General features: G+C 37.7%; 1 protein-coding gene across 1 annotated transcript in view; it reads left to right on the forward strand.

Moving 5' to 3' along the window:
• The window catches only part of IL17REL (interleukin 17 receptor E like), a 46,679-nt gene that overhangs the window by 17,094 nt on the left and 7,435 nt on the right, over positions 1–22,150 (forward strand). The window contains exons 2-13 of the mRNA XM_054178789.1: positions 1,262–1,289; positions 6,138–6,287; positions 6,924–7,033; positions 8,752–8,866; positions 10,155–10,199; positions 11,020–11,159; positions 11,324–11,395; positions 13,925–13,979; positions 17,673–17,836; positions 20,535–20,582; positions 21,277–21,334; positions 21,674–21,819. Of these exons, the coding sequence (XP_054034764.1) occupies positions 1,262–1,289; positions 6,138–6,287; positions 6,924–7,033; positions 8,752–8,866; positions 10,155–10,199; positions 11,020–11,159; positions 11,324–11,395; positions 13,925–13,979; positions 17,673–17,836; positions 20,535–20,582; positions 21,277–21,334; positions 21,674–21,819 (1,131 nt within the window). The remainder of the gene's footprint in view (positions 1–1,261; positions 1,290–6,137; positions 6,288–6,923; positions 7,034–8,751; positions 8,867–10,154; positions 10,200–11,019; positions 11,160–11,323; positions 11,396–13,924; positions 13,980–17,672; positions 17,837–20,534; positions 20,583–21,276; positions 21,335–21,673; positions 21,820–22,150) is intronic.

Here is a 22,150-nt window from a genome sequence, read left to right on the forward strand (position 1 = left end):
CTGTCATTTCTGACCTGTGGCAACATGATTTTGCTCTACAGCCGTGTTTATGAGGACAGCCGTGTTTATGTGGATAAAAGCGTCATGGAAGACCAAGCAAAAGCTATTTTATGATATATTGTTTACCTAGGCTTCAGTCCCTGTGCTTGTCTACAATTTGAGAACTTCCAAAGGTGCACTGAGAGAATTTTACTGGCTCTAAGACTCACAGTGTGTTGGCTTATTGACAAGACCCTAAATGACTTAAAAAGTCTAATAACTGGCAGTCAGTTTGAGAGCAGAGGAGATAAGGTGGTGCCTGCTCCTTCTGCGGGTGAGATCAAAGTGTCTCTGTGAATGACATACTGATTTTGAAGAAAAGCAGTGGGAAACATGTATGGCATGTACAAAGGAATACTGGTCTAAGTGCTGTGTCAGAAACTTGAATGCTGGAACTGCAGAAAAAAGTATTTGCTGGATATGTAATGGCCTTTATTTAGAATGTCATGGATAGCAGTAAAAATATGATTTGCTATTTTCATACCCTGCAGAATTTTAGTGTGTGGTTAAGTATTTATTTTACTGTGAAAATAGGTGTAGGCTGTCTGAAAGATAGCTGGAAACTTGTTACAATCTCAGTATCAGGTTCTCTTTGACTCTGACAAAAACAATTCCCACTTGAACATGGTCAGTACTGTGCCTCAGTAATTTCATTTTCAGGATTCTGAGCCAGATAGGTCTCAGAAATATAAAGGGAAGTCTTATTTCTAAACTTCATTGGCAATTACTGTAATATTTTCTTCCACTGGCCTAGTGTGATTTTTAAAAAGCATAATAGTTACAATGTCCTAGATAGCCTCCATTTAAATAAATAACTTGGTTTCTTTGCCTTGGTATGAAGCAGTCTATAGTAAAATAAATAAGAAGAAATAAATAAGCTTTTGGTCAGTGTGTGTAGCAGTACCTCATAAAATGATGCATCTATTTGATAGGCTTGTGATAATTTTTATAACAATTACACCTCAGTAGAAACACATGAAAATAAAGATAATGCTGATCCTGTGTCCCTATAGGTATGAGGCTGTCAAATGTGGTAGAGATGTAAATTTTCACAGTATTTGAATTGTTTTTGTTGTTTTGTTTTATCTTGAAAATGATTTCTGTTGTGGAGTGTGAATATGTTGGCTTGTTTAAAGTATGTTCATATTTGTGTACAATGACTAAGCTGTATTTATTTTTATTGTTACTTCAGCTTTTATAGTATTTTTGTTTCTATTTGCAGGGGATTCATTGTAAAAGCAAACCTTCCAGTGAGTATACTTCATTCACATTTTTATTACATTTGTTTTTGCAAGACGAAGATAATTTATTGCAGATAATAAAGCCACTTTCCTGGTGACATCAGATCCCTGTCATGACAGGGTGTCTGCCACCAGTTTCCTTGTACAAACCACTGATAATTGGTAGCTTCTGATGATAGGTTAATAATGACTCTGCATTCTTGTTTTATGATTTTCCTTACAGTAGAGGGTCGATGGGAGAATTTTCTTAGTTGTTTCACATGTTTTTATTGTTTCTAGTTATTATTATTGCCTATGGTAAATAGTAGAAGCTCTTCAATTACCTGAACCCTGAAGCATCCATCAATTACTCCTCCGACGCACACAGTCTCTTGAGAGAGAAGTACAAGGCAGCTTCACTGCAAGCAGTCCTCTCTGAGAGGACTCTGCATCAGCATCTCAAATGCTTGTGACTCAGCATTGCAGCTGCTCCCTGTCTGTGAATTCCACGGCATGCAGGTCAGGAAAGGCACAGTGGAAACTAGCAGTGCTTAGAGCTGGGCCTCTGGCTAGGACTGTCAAGACTCAGCTATCACCATTCCTACTCTGGAAGGATGGCATTCATGGGCTTTATGTTGAGGCAGAGAGAAAGAACATAGTAGTGGAAGGGATGCAGTTAAAAGGCCCCTGTGGAAAAGTCTCTAGTGTTCTGCTGGTGAGTAGAGTGGACCAGTGGTGGCTAGTTCAAGGACTGTGAATGAATCTTCTTGGCATTAGGCAGCTGAGCTGCTAGTTAGACAAACTAAGTGGAACATAGAAGAAGAAACAGAGGTGTTGACCTTTGCTCTACCTAGCTAAAGCTTGTATTTGTGCCCTCGGGCAGCACAGGCTGAAAAAACCAAACTCTTCAACTCTGGTCCTAAAGGGAAGGGCACCTGCAATACTGTTGGTTATGAGTTAAAATCTTTGCTGGATGTTATACAATGCAGATCTAGATAGTAGAGACTCTCTGCAGGTACCATGAGGTGGTGATTTGTTGCACCTATCTTACGACAAGGTGATTTATGTGCTGGGAGAGAGGAAAGAAGGGTTCTCCTTCTCTGTTGGCAGCCAGAGGTGCTTAGATGATGCTCATAAAATTAAACTAGATGGTCTTCTCTTAGCTGAATATGGACTTTGAACACGGAAGAATTTAAACTAGTAATCCTTATCTTTCAGGATGATGTATGTGAAGCAGAGCTGGTTGTAGGTTTTCAGTGCTGCCTGAAAAAGACTTATCAACTATCTTTAGTGCAAGTGACATGTAGAATGACTCAGCCTTATAAGGGTGATGAAAAAAATGGGTTTTTTTCAGTCTTCATTCAAATTTACTTGGTAGCAAAGTGTGTGTACTCATTTTCATACTTCCTTTTCTGTAGGAATTTTAAAAATTATTTACTATTTGAGATAAAATTACCCTAAAGGACCTTAACTGTGTAGTAGAGCACTTTTGCAGTAGTTGTTGATTTTAGCTGCAACAAAAAGATTGCTTTATTTCCTAGACTTTTCACATATCAACTCAGTAGTATTTGACAACATAGTTTTGCTCTGCCTTCTTCCTTTTGCACTTCTAGATTATGTGTAGTACAGAAACAAACAAAGCCCCCAACATAGAAGATTTTCTGTTGGTTCTGGACCTGTTATTAATGGAGTTTTTTCTGCAGGATTCCCCCCCCCCCCCTCGGTTCTCCAATATAATCTTCTTGCCTGAGGCTTTATATTATCCATCTAATCATTTCTATGCATCTTCACTGCTCAGTTCTGGCTCCTGTTACCCAAGTGTACATAAGGTGTGATTTGCTGTTGTGACAGCTCTGGGATCATTGCTGCACCATCAGATTAAAAAGTAATCTGCTGTGGTTGTGCTGATGGCAGAACTACAAGGAAAGTGCTTACATGTTGAATAATAATCCTTATCTTCTTTATGCCTGGGTTTATATGTGTCCATAATACAGCAATATTTTATTCGAGCAATAATTCCTCTCTCATGCAGGGCTAATTACAGTTATAATTCATAAACATTAAATTTAGGCATGATTTATTCAGCAGATGGTTTGTGTAGCAAGGTGTCTTCTGGGATATAGATCAAACTACTTGGGAGAAAAGGAGAGAGGTATGTATTCCAGAGAAAATTAGGGTGGTGGTGGTAACTGATTAGGTAAAAGTTCACTAAAGAATTAGTCAGAAATTAGTCTTATACTATGATGATTTATAGAATGAGAATTATTTTTGTTAGCTCTTCTTTGTATCATGTTTGAACCAAAACAAATAGTCTCATGCATGATACTGTCCATTCAAATTATCATTAATGAGTTTTGCAGCATCTCATACAGTTCTGAGAATGTATCATAAAATTCATATAAAAAAATCCAAAGTGGAAGAGTAAGTTAATTTTATCCAGTGCATTATTTATTTGCCCTCAATTTGAAGCTAGAGACTGTGATCAAGAACAGTGTCCCTGTTTATGAACAGAGAGTAGTCTCTAAAACTGCATCTGAGTGATACTAATGCTAGGGTCAGAGCAGCTGGAGGGACCTGGGGATGCTGATTGACAGGTGGCTGAACATGAGCCAGCAGTATGCCCAGGTGGCCAAGAAGGCCAGTGGCATCCTGGCATGCATCAGGAATAGTGTGGACAGCGGGAGCAGGGAAGTCATTCTGCCCCTGTACTCAGCACTGGTACTGTGTCCAGCTCTGGGCCCCTCAGTTTAAGAAGGACATTGAGACTCTTGAACGTGTCCAGAGAAGGGCAATGAGGCTGGTGAGAGGCCTCAAGCACAAGCCCTACGAGAAGAGGCTGAGGGAGCTGGGACTGGAGAAGAGGAGGCTCAGGGGAGACCTTATTGCTCTCTACAACTACCTGAAGGGAGGCTGTAGCCAGGCAGGTGTTGGTCTCTTCTCCCAGGCAATGAGCACCAGAACAAGAGGACGCAGTCTCAAACTGCTCCAGGGGAAGTTTAGGCTCAAGGTGATGAGAAAGTTCTTCACAGAAAGAGTGATTGGCCATTGGAATGGGCTGCCCAGGGAGGTGGTGGAGTCACTGTCTCTGGAGGTGTTCAAAAAGGGATTGGATGTGGCACTTGAAGCGATGGTTTAGTAGTCATGAGGTGCTGGGTGACAGGTTGGACTTGATGATCTTTGAGGTCTAAGAAAATATTTTTTAGAGCAAAGAGGCTAAAACTAATAATTGCTTATCACATTATTAATAATTATGAAAGCATTCTGCAATATAATAACCTCCCAATTAGCTGTTGCCTCTCAAGATGCTTAATGGCAAAAAAATAGGACCATGGAGTGCAGAGTCAGGTGTGAAGCATTTCTCTTTTCTGACTTTTTATACGTATCATGCAGGACTTATTTCTCCTGATACTGAATGTGAGGGCACCCTATGGTCTGACAGATTCAAGCCAAGATATCACATTTATGTCAGCCTTTCTTAATGTCCTGCATGTATTAGTATCTGATCCTTGACACTGTACTTCAGCTGCAAGTGGATACTACAAAAGTGGGGATTTCATCATATAGAAAGAGGTCCTGTACAGGTAATACACATTTGGTCTTTAAATTTACAGCACTTTTTCTTCATTGGAGGGGTAAGTGTGGATGAACTTTGCCCTTACTTCTCCATATCTTACCTTTCCTTTGTGACAACTGTGGATTTGTCTTCCATGTAAATCAATGGACATACATGATCGACAACAATCCTTGGTTAGACATTGAGGGATTCACACTTTCCTGATGAATAAAATGATGTGTTTTAGGGTAAGCTCAGTATTGTCACACTGCTATTTCATACAGCTCTTTGCCATATTAGTTAACTCTTTCTAGAGGCATGTTAAGTAGTATGGCTAATAAGAGTCAAATGTCTCTCTGTTCTTCCAGCCTCTCCCCAGGGGAATGTACAGGGAGATAATTTGTTTTATTTATGTGTCTTTTAACTGTCATGCTATGTTGCAAAGTGAGAAGGATAAGGAATGTTTCAAATCTACTTTACCAACATAAATTCATAAATAAGAACTGGTTTTGGTGCAAGCCAGTCTAAGAAGTTAAAAAAAAAAAAACCAACATGAAAAATGGCTGATGAAATTTGGGGCCTTAAGAGGTTTTTTTCTTTTTCTTTTACATTATCCTACTGTTGGCAGCTGTTCAAACTGGTATCCTACAGCTTTGAGATGACTAAATTTCCATAGGGAAATAAGACCAGACATAGTAGCTCTGTTCTGTGCCTGTTATTTACACCTTGAAGGAGTCCTGGTTAATACTCTGGTTTTGCTGTTCTGGTATGAAACAGAAGGAAATCCTGTAGGCGTGAGGGACTTGTCCATGACTAGGAATGCAATAGTGCCCTCTTGTGTGAAAGTGATATTTCAACAGCAGTTGAGACCATCAGTCAATCCTGAAATGAAAATACTGCCCATAAGAGTGCTCACAATATACAGATAACAGTTTTGAAAAAAAATAAAAAGAAATAAACCATTAGACTAGCCATGATCTAACAGATTGGATTATTTAAAAACACTGTTAGTCTAGGTGTGTCTGCTAGCCTTGACTCTTAAAAGTGTGATTCCTTCCTCTTGTGAGTTAACACTTCCCTAAGCTAGGACTTTATTATCCAATCCCAACTGTAATGTAGTTCTTTTCAATTCCCCCCATTGCTAGTGAAGGCAGCTAGCTATGTTGACCACATGAAAGTCTTATATAAAAGTATTCTCTTTGCTGAAATTTATGGTGACTTTCCTACTGATTTTGGTAGAACTGGAACTCCATGCTTGGTGTTTTCTCTTCTCCAGATATCCTGTGCACACTGAGATTTCGCTGTCTTTCTATTTGTGATTGCAGGTGGAATTTTTAACAGTTTCTGTCATGATGCTCCAGCATCTTTATCTTCTGTGATACTGAAAAGTATGAAGATCTCAACAGTGATGAAATGTGTCCAAGGAAGCCCATGCACTCTTCATTTAAACATTAAAGGAACTCTGAGTCTAGATGGTAGGAAGCAGATTTGCTACTGAAAAATTTCTGTTTACTTTTTGTTTTATATTTTGGTCTGTATCACAATATTAGTGTCCAGTTATACCAGAAAGGTATTTTTTGGTGAAACCATTTTACTACAAGGCAGGATAAAACTGTGACCTTTCTCAAGGGAATGAGAAGTGAGATAATTAATTTAAGACAACTGAATTTTTGCTTCCAAAGTAATGTTCTTAATTTGTTTTCTACCAGTGCCCCAAGCATATTGTTGCCCTTTTCTTTCTTGCTCTGACATGTGTGCATGTACATGAATACTAATTCTGTCTGCTCTGGTAACTCAGACATGAATGACTGCCTCAGCAGAACGGGAAACAGTTTATGTGTCTGAACTTACAGTTCTGCACTAAAATAAAATGAAAGTATTCAAACTTTCTGGGCATAGTCTATGATTATTAATACCCCACCATTCAGGTGCTTAGTGTGTTACCATTTAGATATTTCCTGATGTGTATTCTGTATAAGGCCCCAGAGATAAAATACCTATGCCTTCCACTTATAAGAAAAATGTCTGATAAGGTATATTTTAATTTTTATTTTGTTTTTCTTAAAGATGATGAAACCAGATTTTTGAAATCTATTCCTAACTCATTTCAGAGAATATCCGTGGGCTGGAAATATGCACGCTTTCACTGGACACACAGCAATCGCAGTGCATAAATGTGAGATTTGCTAGGAAAAAAAGCAAGATGCTTAATGGAAAGAAGGTAGGCTCCTCTTTCGGGTTGTTTTTCATTTAAATGTGATCAGCCTTTGGAAAACAACATACTTTGTGTCTCTCTTATTTTCTTCTTTTATTGGTTTTTGTGGAAAACTGCAATGAAATCTATGCTTTGGCGTTGTTAATTGAAGCTCCATAACAAAATGTATTCTTGTAACCTTTAAATTCAATTCTCCACCGGTTTCGTACTTCTTATGTTTTTGCAAGCAAAGCCTAAATAAATCTCACAAGCTTTCTTTTTGTGCCCACTAAATTGTGGAGAAGCTTTTATAACTCAGATTGCTAGGAATCACAATGACACAAGACTTAAGTGCATATGTATGATTTATATAAGTATAGCCATGTCAATAGAGTGTATACATCTAGAAGAAAGCTAAATGCCTGAGCACTTGTGCACCTCTGCCCTAAACTCATGTTAATTATTGCAACAGCAGAGCACAGCTTTTTACTAAACTAAACTCAGGAGTATTTGTTATTGAAATTTGCAAGTGGTGGGAAAAACCCCAAACACCATCCTTCATCAACTGTTTAAAAGACATCCGTTTTAAATTCCAATTACTGGTGGATAGCAGTTATTAATCCCATACAAAATGTGTTACTTCATGTGCTGTGTAAATCTTATATTGATTGCACATGTGAAACAAAGCTCTCCCAAACTGCAATTGCAGTTTATGCTCTGTATCACTTGATCAAATGCTCCCAGAGGCCAGCAATGGGCGATAGTCAACATATATCACAGAATCACAGAATGTTAGGGGCTGGAAGGAACCTTCAAAGATCATCCAATCCAACCCCCCTTACCAGGGCAGGATCACCTATACCAGATCACACTGGAATGCATCCAGGTGAATTTGAATATCTCCAGAGAGGGACATTCCACAACCCCACCTTGGGCAGCTTGTTCCAGTTTCTGTCACCTTCACAGTGAAAAAAATTTTCCTCGTCTTTACGTGGAACTTTCTATGCCTCAGCTTCCACCCATTGCCTCTTGTCCTGTCATTGGGCATCACTGAGAAGAGACTGACTCCATCCTCTTGGCACTCACCCTTTACATATTTATACATTAACAAGGTCACCCCTCAGTCTTCTGCAAGCTAAGGAGCCCCAGCTCCCTCAGTCTCTCCCCCTAAGGGAGGTGTTCCACTCCTTTAATAATTTTTGTGGCTCTGCACTGGACTCTTTCAAGCAGCTCCCTGTCCTTCTTGAACTTAGGGGCCCAGAACTGGACACAGTATTCCAGATGCAACCTCACCAGGACAGAGTAGAGAGGGAGGAGAACCTCTCTTGACCTACTAACCACAGCCCTTCTAATACACCCCAGAATAGCATTTGCCTTCTTTGCCACAAGAGCACATTTTATGTACTGAAATTTTCTTAGTTTCAGTTCAGTGACTAGCATGGTGATGTAAAATATCATTTACTCTGCAAATACCTTGTACCAAATAGGAATATACCCAACATCAAAGCATGCATAGAATTTAATAGTTACTGGTATCAGTGAGAGAATGACTTGCTATAACTGGACCTCAGTTTTTGTTTCCTAAATTATTTTTTGTCCCACAAACTGGCTCTGGAGTGAATACATTTGCTGAAGTTGCCACTAGATGTGTAAACAAATATTTTGTTCCCTATTCTTATAATGTTTGTGCTTGTAAAATGCCTGGAAGTTACACACAAAATTGATGTTATAAATGTTTTAAACAGGTACAGATTCAAACCAATTGCTTTGAAGTCAATGTAGCACAACACATCTATGTGACCATGAAAACAGTACCAAACTACTGTGAAGTCAAGCTGAGACAAGAATACTATGTTGAAGGTAGGAAAACATGTTAAGCCAGATGTTTTTCAAGAAATATCCTTGTAAAGGGAAAAAAAAAACCAAATCAAACCTAAAAATACAAAGCTACATCATGTTCTGGGATACAATGATCTAATTGATAGTAGTTCTTATTCTAAATTTTGATGTTTTGTTTCGTGCATATAAATGTCTGAGTTGCTATAATAAAAACACCAAACCCCCAAAATGAAACAAGAGACCAGACTCAAAAAGTGCATGGGAAACTGAACTATGCTTTATGGTTGTCCTGATTTGTGCTCTTGTGATGGGCATGTGCTCTTCTGTGCCTGCAGGTTGAGTCCTGCATGCTCTGTGTGCATAAGACAGAGCCTCTGCTTCTCCTCATAGTTAGGCTAGGTAGTTTCAGAGATTAAGGAAAGTTTGATAAGAAACTGTGAAGAAATTTCTCCTTTCTTTCGTTAGATAACTCTTCTATTGCCTGTTATCACTGTCCTACCTCCCCACTTCCAGAGCCTGTGGGCTCTTGCCCTTGCTCCTTGGTGCAGGATCATGCCTTGCACACAATATTGGACACAGTGTGGCTGTTTCACACTTTCATAGCAGTAAAGCCTTCTGGTAGTTAAAAATCTTTTTGTTTTCTTTATAAATCTTGATTCACCATTGAAGTAGATATATTCTTTGTGAATATAGAGGAGGGAAAATAAGGTTTTATAAAGCCCAGACTGAAGGCACTTTACAAGGGTGAATACACAAACAAAAATAGGAAATATTTCTCTGGGGAAAAGAACTGTGTGGGGAAATGAGAGCAGAATGCTGCTCTAATTTTGGCTTAAGCATGGAGAAGAGAAAACACTTGGCAGCACATTACGAGCTGATTTAGTGTGCTTAAATCAAGATTTAAGTTTTGGGGACACAGATTTCAGATGTTCTGAAAATGTCACCTAGGGTCTACTCCCAGGGAGCTAAATTGGGAGGGTGTATTATTCTTACTTAAGATACTGTTAGGTACTAGGTAATGAAGTGCAGTGTTATATCCTAGCTTGCCACCTTAAACCACTGCTGAGGTTTTCCAGTAGAAAATCCACACTGGTGAGATATCTCTCTTAAGGCAAGCTGTGATATCATCTCTGTGTGTGGTTAGTGTACTTTTTTTGCTTTTTATCTACAAGTGGACGTAAATCTGCCTTTAAAGAAGGGTATAAGAGATAGGTTGCCCCTTGGGAAGCTATTGGATAATTTGGCAGCTTATTTACACAGTTCTATAAATAAAGCAGCAGTGAAGAAAACTCTGGCTTCTATTTTGCAGATTGCAGGAACAGTGATGTGGGAAAATATATTCCAGCTTGTTTGGGTGAGCTGATCTTCTATAAAGCTTAAAGCTGTGAGATATTTCTGGTGACCAATGTAGTATTTCTAATTCTAATTACTGTGTAGTTGATAGATAATATCCTGGAAAATATGTACTGACTTGGAAATGCTGGATAACAGACAAACCTATTGATGACCTGTTTAATATTACTTAATACTTTTGGAAGTAGATTTGTACCTTTTTATGCACTTGGATGGCTGTCTTTATTATTTTTTTTCCCTAAGGCAGATCTCACAAATACATTGACATTAATTTGCCAAACTGCTGTCCAAGTTTTGGTATACCCATGAATAAAACCCCTCAATACTACCCATCCACATATAGTATTTCTCTAACATAGTTGCATATATTTTCTGTGTAATGAAATTGGAACCTTGGGATAGTTAGTTCATGTTGTAATGTTACTGTGTATTTCCAGTATTTTTACATGAACATATGTAACATTTCAAGTTATAAGGCTGAGGTACAATCTGTAGGTGTCCTGCCCTCTTAATTTAGCACTGCCAGTGCTAATGTAAAAACTGAATAATATTAACATTTCTTCTCATGAAAACTGTCCTATCTCATAAAAATATGAATCCTTGTAGAAATACCAGGATAATAAGCAAAGTAAACCAAACCAAAACCAACCAACCAAAAACCCCACAACCAAACCCCCCCCAAAAACAAACCCCAAAAGTCAAATTTAATCTCCATCAAGTTATGAACTGTATTTTGTACCTTTCATAAAGAAATAACAAAATCAGAAATAATGAAGTAACAAACAAACATGATAATTTCATGCTTGAATTTTCTTTTTCAGCTGGAAAGTTTGAATTTAATGTAGATAGGGCAAGGAAAATTATACTGGTGAATGTGTCCAGCTCTCTTCAAGATCAAGATTATTACGTTCGCCTGTGCCACAAATGGTTTACCTGTGAAGATGCAGGGGCGTTTTCTGTGGTGAGTTAAAGCTCAAAGCAGTTTGTTGAACTGGTGGGAGATATGACTTGTAGGTAGAAATATTAATTGAGATTATAGTCATAGGAAATGCACTTCTATATCTTTATTTAGCTTTATTAATGTAATTTACTGTCCTGGATTAATGACTGTCTCTTTCATTTCAGATAAAAGGGAAAGAATCTTTAAAATCAGTTTCTCTGAAATATTCTCAGCTACTTCCTTGTCTTTGCATCGAGGTAATACAGTCTGGAATTGGTGTATACTTGTTCCCATTTAAAATAATATTGTCTAGTATTTGTGCTAAGAAAGGAGGAAAAATCTGTAGAAAAAGGCTCCAAACCTAAGATTTTTAGTAAGACTTCTCTGACCTTATGATTATGCAAATGTGGAAGAGATTTCTTTTAGGAAACACCAATTAAAACATGGAGATAAGAAGAAAATGTGATACAATTTACATTCATTTATGGAAAGCATTGTGTAAGATTAATTTGATTCTTTATAAACAATGAAAAGACAAAATTTAATCTGACTGAAATTTCATCATAGTGTTTGATACAGTAATGCATGAGAAACTGAAAGAGGAATTGAGGAAGCTGGAGATGGGAAGAAGATTTGCATGGTAGATAATACCAAGTCAGAGGGCTAATTTCAGTAGTCCTGTTGAATGGGGCTGTGCTAGTAAGAAGGTTATTTAAGGACTACACTTAGAGCAGTTCTTTTATAAGTGTTTTCATCAATTACATTGGCACAAAAGATGGGAATGTGTTAATGAGATTTAATGATAATACAGTTAAGAGGTGTAATCAAATTTGAAAAGAGTCAATATAGTTGAGATCTTCATATGGGAAACAGCCAAAGGAGGATGAAGTGCATGTTCATGCACTTGTTCTAATAAAAAGAGGATTTTCTGTAAGATGAGAGTTCTCATTTAGAGATAACAATGAAGGAAAAGGGCTCTGAATGTAATAGTTCATCACAGGGTGATTAAAATAACAGGATTACATGATGTAAATATGAACAAAGATGCAGGAGGTTAGACTAGTTTAATCTAACAGTGAAGGCTTTCTTTCAAATACTGTAGGTAATTCCTGCACCCGTTTCAAGAAAGATTAATTCATAAAATGTCTAGAATGGTTGTGGAATGGAGAGATTGGCTTATAAAGGGGATTCAAAGAACATGTCTGCATTAGCCTGGTAAAACACATGCAAATAGCAAATATGTTTGTTGTCTAAATACACATCAGAAGGGTCACTTACAAGGAAAAAAGACAGATTTTTTAAAGCTAAAGTCATTCTTGCCACAAGAATGAAGGGGTATAACGTTAGTTCTATTACTATATTCAGTGTAGGTACAGATTTTTTTTTTCCCTGATAATATGTGAAGTGAGATTTTGAAATACCTTTCACTAAAAAGGAATAGAAAGTTACCAAACCAATTAAAAATGATCTTGGCAAGATGTAGAGATAATATGTGACCTAGTTTCTCAGTGAATTTTGGAGTAAGATTTTCCTTAGGGTTTAAGATGCCTTACTGTAGATGTCCAGATGTAGATACCTACGTGGAGAATAAATCTTATGAGGAGCGACTGAGGGAGCTGGGGCTGTTCAGTTTGGAAAAGAGGAGGCTGAGAAGAGATCTTATTGCTGTCTACAGCTACCTGAAAGGACATTGTGGAGAGGCTGGTGCTGGTCTCTTCTCACAGGTAATTAGTGATAGAACAAGAGGGAATGGTCTCAAGATCTGACTGGGTAAGTTTAGACTGGACATTAGGAAAGAAATTTTCACAGAAAGAGTGGTCAGGCACTGGAATGTGCTGCCCAGGGAGGAGGTTGAGACACCAACCCTGGATGTGTTTAAGGGTCGTTTGGATGTGATGCTTGGGGATATGTTTTAGGGTGAACTTTGCAGAGTAGGGTTACTGGTTGGACTTGGTGATCCTGAAGGTCTTTTCCAACCTGAATGTTTCTGTGATTCTGTGATTTGAATTGAATGTCCAAACACATATAATCAATGGAGATCTAGACAATACAGTTAGTTGGTCAACTGCCCAAATATAGATGGCTATTTTGGGAAATGCCGGATGGCACTGTAGCCTCCATTGACTGCATTGACTAAAATCTTAATATGACTATTGTAATGGTAACTTGGGTACTTTAATCACATTCAGATGTGTACATTGTAGACACCTAAACGCACATACCTTAATATACAGTTTGTACCACAAGGTCTCTTCCAAGTCAAGGGATCTGCTGAGCAAACAGATGGCAGCTGTAAGTAATAGAAAGATTCACCCCTGAATCTAAACAGTTAGGTTATAGTAACAGCCATGCACATATATTTGTACATTGGGTTGTGTTATTCCTCAAATTTTAAGGATATATCTTTTATCATAACAAAGTCCAGGAAATCTGATATGATTCCTGAATGTCTTTTGATACCCCTTTAAAGTACTGATACTGTAAGAAACTTAAAGAAAATAATCTGGAAGTCTTTCCAAATTAAATCAGGCTAAATCTATGAATCAGAAATAGTTGGAATATAGTACCAGAAGGGATTACCTTACTGTGTCAGCTCCAATCCCCCTAATGATGAACAATAAATTAGATATCTAATGCAAAATAGCCTTAAAAAATAGTACTTCTGAAGCTTTCTAATAAACACAACATTTTTTAACCCCTGGAAAGTTTTCTGTCACATTATGTCTGAAATGCTAAAAGCTGGTATATCTGAGAATCTGTAACTAATGGCCACTTTTGGGTTGTAGGGTTGGCTGGCAATTCCAGATGCAAGGAGGATACAACTTTGCCCCTTTAAAAATGGCAAGTATTGTGTGATTACTCTTTATCTGAGTGATTTTCCACAGCTCCAATGGTATGTCATGATTTGAAATTCACTTAAGGTCAAAACCATACATTGTGAAAGTTCAAGGATATTTCATATTGGTTTGTTGTACTGTGGGCAGGCAAAATAATTTACTTTCAAACCAAATTGTTCACCAGGATTATGCCACTATAAACACTACATGACTTCCTAGTGATTTCCCACATTTTGGTAAGAGACACACAAACTGGCCAGAAGGAAGAAAAGCCACTGAGACCAGCTTTGAAATACTGATGTGAGAAGGGGGCTTCAAGGAAAGATTTGAAGAAGGTGTCTGATACTCAATTTAAAGGAGGGATCGGAGAATTGAAAATGAAGACAGTTAACTTCATATGGGAGTACCCATACTTAATGGGAAATTATTCACAGAAAATGTTCCAGCAGCATCAGGGTTTGTTCTGAGATGACAGCTGAAAAAGGAGTTGTCATTTTATGTAGGCATGGGGTGAAATCTTTACCAGGCAGATAGAAAAAAATGTAGCACAACTTTTTTCCCCAGGCTATGCTAAGAATCTCATTAAGGGATTTTAGTATTTGATAAAAAACCACAACTTGAGAGAGAACCACCAAGTCACAACAGTGCATCCTTATGAAATTCAACAAGGGCAAGTGTAGGGTACTGTACCTAGGGAGGAATAACCCCATGTATCAGTACAGATTAGAAACCGACCTGCTGGAAGCGAGCTCTGTGGAAAAAGACCTGGGAGTCCTGGTGGACAATAAGTTGTCTATGGGACAGCCATGTGCCCTTGTAATCAAGAAGGCCAATGGCATTCTGGGGTGCATCAAGAAGAGAGTGGTAAGCAGATTGAGGGAGGTTCTCCTCCCCTCTACTGTGCCTTGGTGAGGCCTTATGTGGAGTACTGTGTCCAGTTCTGGGCTCCCTAGTTCAAGAAGGACAGTGAACTGCTTGAGAAGGTCTGGCAGAAAGCTACAAAGATGATTAGGGGACTAGAACAACTAACTGTCTTGTGAAGAAAGGCTGAGGAACTTGGGGGCTTTTTAGAATAGAGAAGACTGAGGGGGGACTCTTATAAATGGTTTTAAATAATTTTATAATATTAATTTATAATAAATTATTTAAATAATTTAAAGAAATTAAAAAAGGATGGGTGTCAGTCTTTTTTCAGTGGAGCCCAGTGACAAGACAAGAGGTAACAGGCACAAACCTGAACATAGGAAGTTCCATCTAAACACGAGGAGGAACTTCTTTTTTTATGAGGTCAGTAGAGCACTGGAACAGGCTGCCCAGAGAGGTGGTGAAGTCTCTGTCTCTGAAGTAATTCAAAACTCACCTGAATGCTGTCCTGTGCAACCTGCTCTAGGTGAACCCATTCTACCTGAACCTGTTTTGGCAGGGCTGGGTGATCTTCACATGTCCTTTTCAGTCCTCATAATTCTGTGATTCTGTGATCCAAGCTCCATTAATTAGCATAGATATTCACTACAATTCTTTCACATTCTTGCAAGGCTAATACATTTGGCTTGTGAATCCCATGATTCCTTCCCTTTGTACCGTGTGTCTCCTCCATCCCTTCGTACTGCGGTCATTGTCCTCTCTGATGCCATTGAATCAGGGCTATGGGGGTAGCTGAAGCATAGATTACAAAGCTTTGTATTGTCAGAGGATAGGGAGCACAAGTTTTGGCACGCTGAAGCTCTAGATACTTATTTCTGTCCACACAGGAAGTTCCAAGGGAGAACATTTGAAAACTCTGTATCTCTGTCTATCTATACCATCTATCCTGTCAGTGAACAGACCCTGAAACAAATGCAAAAAATCTTAATTGTAGTGCAATTCTCTTAAAGATTAGGGTTATACTTACATTATATCTATGTTGTTATACACTCCTATCACATGCAAAATGTAGTTGTGAAGAGAGACAGGGGAAGTTTAGGCTTGAGGTGAGGAGAAAGTTCTTCAATGAGAGAGTCGAAGGCCATTGGAATGTGCTGCCCAGGGAGGTGGTGGAGTCACCATCCCTGGAGGGGTTCAAGAGAGGATTGGACGTGGCACTTGGTGCCATGATTTAGTCATGAGGTCTGTGGTGACAGGTTGGACTTGATGATCTTTGAGGTCTCTTCCAACCTTGGTGATTCTGTGATTCTGTGACTTCGCAGTCAGGTTAATAATTCTCTAAACATTACCCTTACAGTACATGTCCATTTTAAAAAATGAGCATTTAAAAAAATGATTCAGATTTCCATAAAAAACACAAGAATAAAAATTTCCACTTCATAGAAAGTTTCAGTATTTTAACATCAGTGTAGGGATGCAAAGTTAAGACAGCAAGAGGCTTGTCAGAATTAAAAGGTCTAGAAGACTTTTTTTAGAAAATATCAAAAGTGTTTTTTTTTTTCAGGACATTTCTGAGAGAAGAAATGTCAACAGGAATTGTTATACTCAGCGGGAGCTGACCTAACACCACCATGGCCATTACACTGTGACATGGTTTAGTGGCCATGGTGGGGCTAGGTCAGTGGTTGGACTCAATGATCTCGAAGGTCTTTTCCAACTGAAATGATTCTGTGATTCTATAATTTGGACACATAGTGTTTCCACTGTGCTTTACTTTGCTACATTTTCATTGTCTGTTCACTTGTTAATCATCCAACTAGCTACATATTCAAGTTTTGCTTCACAAATATTTGCAGAAATGGATTTTTCTCCTACTTCAAACATTTAAAAGGAAAAGGTAATCTTTCCAAATGGCTCCATTAAGTATAATAAAAACCTGCCTGGGTGTGTTCCTGTGCAACCTGATATACGTGAACCTATTTTGGTCAGGGGTTGGACTAGCTAGCCCTCTGGAAGTGCCTTCCAACCCCTACCATTCTGTGGGGTTTTTTTGTGATTCTTTGAACTGAAATACCAGTTTGAGTTTCATGATGAAAATTCTTTCATCCACATGTAGTTAAATTGAAAAGAAAGTCAATACACATTGACCAATTTGACCAATCAAATAAATAAAACAGATTTTATTTTATAATAGTCTCTGTTTAAGATATTCCTCAGTATAAATGGACTACTTCTGAAATTACCATGTGCCCAGTACACATAGAAAGAAGACTTGTATAAATGCTTTAGAAAAAATATTATGAACAACTTGTACAGCTTTACTATTGACATTCTCGATGTTCAGCTAAAGGCTTGACTTTATCTCTTACTTGTATGTTGTGTGCATGTAAGTGCTACACAAGACACATAGAGTCTGAGTCTCCAGTCAGTAAAGTATGGATTCATTCTGTTTCACCATACACAGCTAAATGAAGGTCCTTGATTAGGAGTTTTCTTGTTTTACACTGCTTCTGTGATTAATGCACTTCCACTGCAGCCTGTGTAAGAGTGGAAAAGGAGTCATTCCCTGGTGGTGGTTATCCATCATGTGGTGAGAAACTGGTAAGACTAAGCTCTCAGGCTGAGTACCTGTGGTAAACCCCAACACTTTGATGGGATGAATTCAAGTATAACACTGTTAAAATGTGAAACACTTAATTTCTGATTGACAAAAATGAAAAGGAAATGGAAAAGCAATGCTTTTGGTTTTAGCACTTGTATAGGTGCCAGATTTATGGAGTATTTTGATTTGTTTTGTGACATCCTGAATAATGTTTCCACTCTTTATGCACAGATACGGAGATGCTGTGGGATAATATTGTTTACAACCCATTGACACAAACCCTAGCTTGGGAGCCAGCCTGTCCTGTGCTTGTTGTGGTTAACCTGTGCAGGTTAATGAAGTCTAACAACCACTGTGAAGACATACAAAACACTTCCAAACGTTCTCCTGAGAAAGTAAGAGCTATGCAGATTTATTCTAACTCAGACTAAAGTCCATGATCAAAAACATAATGTGAAAAGTTAGACATTGGAATGAGAGTAGTTGCCAGTTCCTCTCTTATTTGATACTTAAAACTATTCATAATCATGATCTGTTCTTGTACACTAACCACATGATTTATTCAAAGACCTCATATTAACTGACTCACTATTAAGAAATAAAAAGTGGAGATGACTGTGAAGCTATTAATGTTTGCTAAATTCTTTGGTGTAAATAAGGTCTGCTTTTCATCTATAGTACAAGTGTGATTCATCTGCCTTGAATTTACTGTCTAAAAGGTAGGTGTTCAAATCTGTGCTGCTCATCTCAAGATTCCCTATAAAATAAGTAAGTGAAACAGACATTTAGAGAGGACAACTCTTCTCATCAGAAGATAGGTGTATAAGAACGATTTATCTATGAAAATAACTTCCTTTTTCTGACTATAACAAGAGACTATTGTGATTAGATCATATTTGGCTATTCAACATTTAGACACCTGAAATGTAAGTGAGATGTGTTTAAATTTGACTGGAGAGATAACAATACCTTGGTAGGTCATGATTGTTTTGTACTCTATTCAGATCTCTTTGAAGTCCCTCCCACAAACTAGTTCAATATCTTGAAACTGTTGATGTTGAAATAATTGGGTTCCTCAGTTCTTCCAGCACTTATGTTCCAAAGTTGAAAGTTTTCATTGCATGTAGCTTGATCTGTTTAATATTTCAATCTGAAGTCTCATGATACAAAGTGCACTGGATTTATGAGATAGGCTTTCATCTTGAAAAGTAGGATTCAGGCTCATTTTCCAGTAAATGAGGCAAAACCAGGAAAAACAAGTTAAAATACTAATTCTTAACTTTTGAAACTCTATGAGTATTATTCTGATAACATCTTTTTCAGGGGTTGGGGATGATGCTGACTAAAGCCTGCTGAATGCTTTTTTGATTAGGAAGTCCTAGCCAAGTGTTTAATGATTGTTTAGATTCAACATTTTATGGGTTTTTAACAAAGATTTGATTTGCAAAAGCAAAAATATTTAATTTTATTCATGTGACTGGTCCCTGTGGAATTCCTCATCTGCTGACAACAAGCACAACTCATTGCTTACAGAAAAGAAAAAAATTTAAATGGGAAAAGAGGAAAAGAAAAAAAAATAAAAGGGAAAAAATAAAATAAAAGGAAGCCCAAAATGAGGTTTGGCTGGTAATGGTCATATCTATTGCACAATCCAAGAACACAATCCAAGATTAGTTTATTACAGATGACAAATATTTTCCTGTATTTATTAATATTCATGGACAGAATTATTTTTCCATTTTCCCCCCTAATTCATCCTAAAAGGTTGTGCTATAATCCTTAAGAAGATCTCTCTAGTGTGCTGAAGACTACTGGAGATTCCTCACATAGTACCAGCTTCCACACAATAGGACACTCTCTGGTACCATGCACATATGAGGAGAGACTGAGGGAGCTGGGGTTGCTTAGCCTGGAGAAGAGGAGACTCAGGGGTGACCTTATTGCTCTCTACAACTGCCTGAAGGGAGGTTGTAGACAGGCGGAGGTTGGTCTCTTCTCCCAGGCAGCCAGCACCAGAACAAGAAGACAGAGTCTCAGGCTACACCAGGGGAGGTTTAGGCTGGATGTTAGGAAGAAGTTCTATACAGAGAGAGTGATTGCCCATTGGAATGGGCTGCCCAAGGAGGTGGTGCAGTCACCATCATTGGAGGTGTTCAGGAGGAGACTTGGTGCCATGGTTTAATTGATTAGGCGGGTTGGATTGGTTGATAGGTTGGACACGATGATCTTGAAGGTCTCTTCCAACCTGGTCTGGTCTATTCTATTCTGTTCTGTTCTGTTCTGTTCTGTTCTATTCTATTCTTGCCCTAAAGCTACATAATTCTTCTTTCTAGTTAGGGTGGGGCTTTTTCTGTTGATGACAATGCTGTCTCCATATCTGAGACTCACCCATATTCATACAGAATTACATTTTGTGACCCTCTTGTAGAAATACCCAAGGACATGCATTCTGTTCTTCTCAAAAAGTTGTAGGAAAGAGGTATTACTTGGGTCATGATACTGTTTGTTGTGTGTAGCATCCATTGTGGTCTGTCACTTGAGCTAAGTAAGATGACTTACATGGGTAGTAATTGTTTGTATGAGACAAAGCTTTTTATCGTGAAGCCTTCTTGGGTAAACATTTGTTAATCAAGAAAGCAACATTTCATAGTAATTACGTGTATGCCTAAAATTCAGTCTATGTTTAAATCTTTTCTGGAATAGAAATATGTAAAATTGGAAAATTTATGCACTGAAGGAGGAATAACATGTTTAAATGTTCTGCTGAGTTGTTGGTGAATGGTAAATAAGGGATTGAAACAAAACAGCTGTGTAATCAGAATTTTGCACATAAGCCACCACAGAATCAATTAATGTAGCTCTAGTGGGTCTGAGTGAATTTAAAAAATGCTAAGTTACAGATTAAAAAGAAAGCAAATTGTTTAGTAATCCAAAGTAGTGATTGTTTCTGTTCTTATTATTACTTTATGTCATTAGTTTCCTGGGATGTTTATAAAGTAAACAAGCTTATTCCTTTCTCAGTAATCAAACTGTGAAAATTTGAGGTAATTGACTTTGTGAAACTAGCTAATGCTGAGTGTTTTCTTTTTCAAGCAGGTAAAATATTCTCGTGTGGACACTCACCCAAGACTTTGCATGAAGGTAAAGGGATTTGCATCAGGAGCTCAAAGAATAACACATAGAGTTTTGAAACTAAAATTTCTCTCAATTCTAGAGTTAGTTTTTTGAAATCACAGGTTGAAAGGCAAGGTTGAGTTATGTTGGTTAAAGATGGAAAAGAGTTTCCATTTCCCTGTAAAATACCTATTCATACCTCTGATGAATGGGAAGTAAGACTAAAGGAAATGTGAAAGATTAGATCAAAACCAGGTTCTTGGAAACTGCAATATCAATGATGACAGAACACAGGTCAGATGCTACTCTCTGTTTTCTCTATTTAAGAAAAGCAGGGAAAAAAATACTGTAGGTCAATGCGAACTCTGAAGCATTCAATAAAGTTGCGGTATTTCCATGTCCAATATTTGGTAATGAAAATTACATTTACTGAAGTACCTTTTATAACTCTAGTTGAGCAAAGAATGCCACATTATTATTTTCTTTTAGATTACTTTTAAGTCAGTTGAACTACAAGTTTCTGTAAAATATGCATGTGCATACATATCTGAAGAACTGGGGGATCTAATTTCAATCAAAGGTTGGAACATACCATAGACCAGAAAAGCTGTGACTTCACCTACCGCTACTTTCTGGAATTTTCTGATCATCTCTAGTTGACTCTGTAGCCACAGATTGAAAATTAAAAATCACTTTTCCTAACAGATTTCTCTGCTTTCAGTTTACAACCAACCAAGGCTCTTGGGTTAAATGCCCATTTGCTCAAGGAGAATTTCCAGGTAAATATATATTGTAAAATGGAGTAACATTAAATTGTGAAAAATATTTAGAACAGTCACAAGACATGAACCTTCTCCAGTAAACAAGCAAGAAGAGTTCACATAACTGTGGCTTCTAGATTATGTCAAAGAGATTTGTCAGTTTGCTGCTTCTGTGTATCCCCAGCAGATCGAGTGCTTATCAGTGTAAAAAGTAACTTTTGAGGATCAAAACAGTTACTTGCATATCGTTTGTTGACACTTAACTAATTAAAAAGGCATTTATTTTAAATATAGCAATTCAGAATAAAAGATATAGTTCCTGTACATCTAAAGGTAAATCTTTTCCCCTAATATCAGCTTGGAAAATGAGAACTGATGCAGTTGAAGGAAAAATACGAGTTTTCTTCACATCCCAAACCAAGGCACAGTTCTCAGTGCTTGTGTGTAACAGGACGCAGCTGGCCTCGTGTGAATCAGCTGGGATACACCATTCAGTCTCTGCGGTTTGTATATATTATTTCTTAAGCATTGTTAAGAGTTTCAAACATACCTAACTGCATTTATTTTATCATTCCACTTACTGCTCTGCAGCTTGAAAGTATTAATAACCCCATGCATGTTCATATTGAAACGATTACTGGAATGTTTTTAAAACATGTAGTTCTAATTCTGATCTCACACTGAAGCAATAAATAAATGAAGATGCTGAAATCAAATGAGTCACAGCCAAGGAAGTGACTGTTGAGTGGAACCTTAATGTTCTTTTAACATCATTTTTGTGGTGTAGTATTTATGTTCTGTATACAGCAAATGCTAGTGTTGGTATTTCATATA

Source organism: Dryobates pubescens, chromosome Z (genome assembly GCF_014839835.1).
Source record: "Dryobates pubescens isolate bDryPub1 chromosome Z, bDryPub1.pri, whole genome shotgun sequence".
NCBI classification, from domain to species: Eukaryota; Metazoa; Chordata; class Aves; order Piciformes; family Picidae; genus Dryobates; species Dryobates pubescens.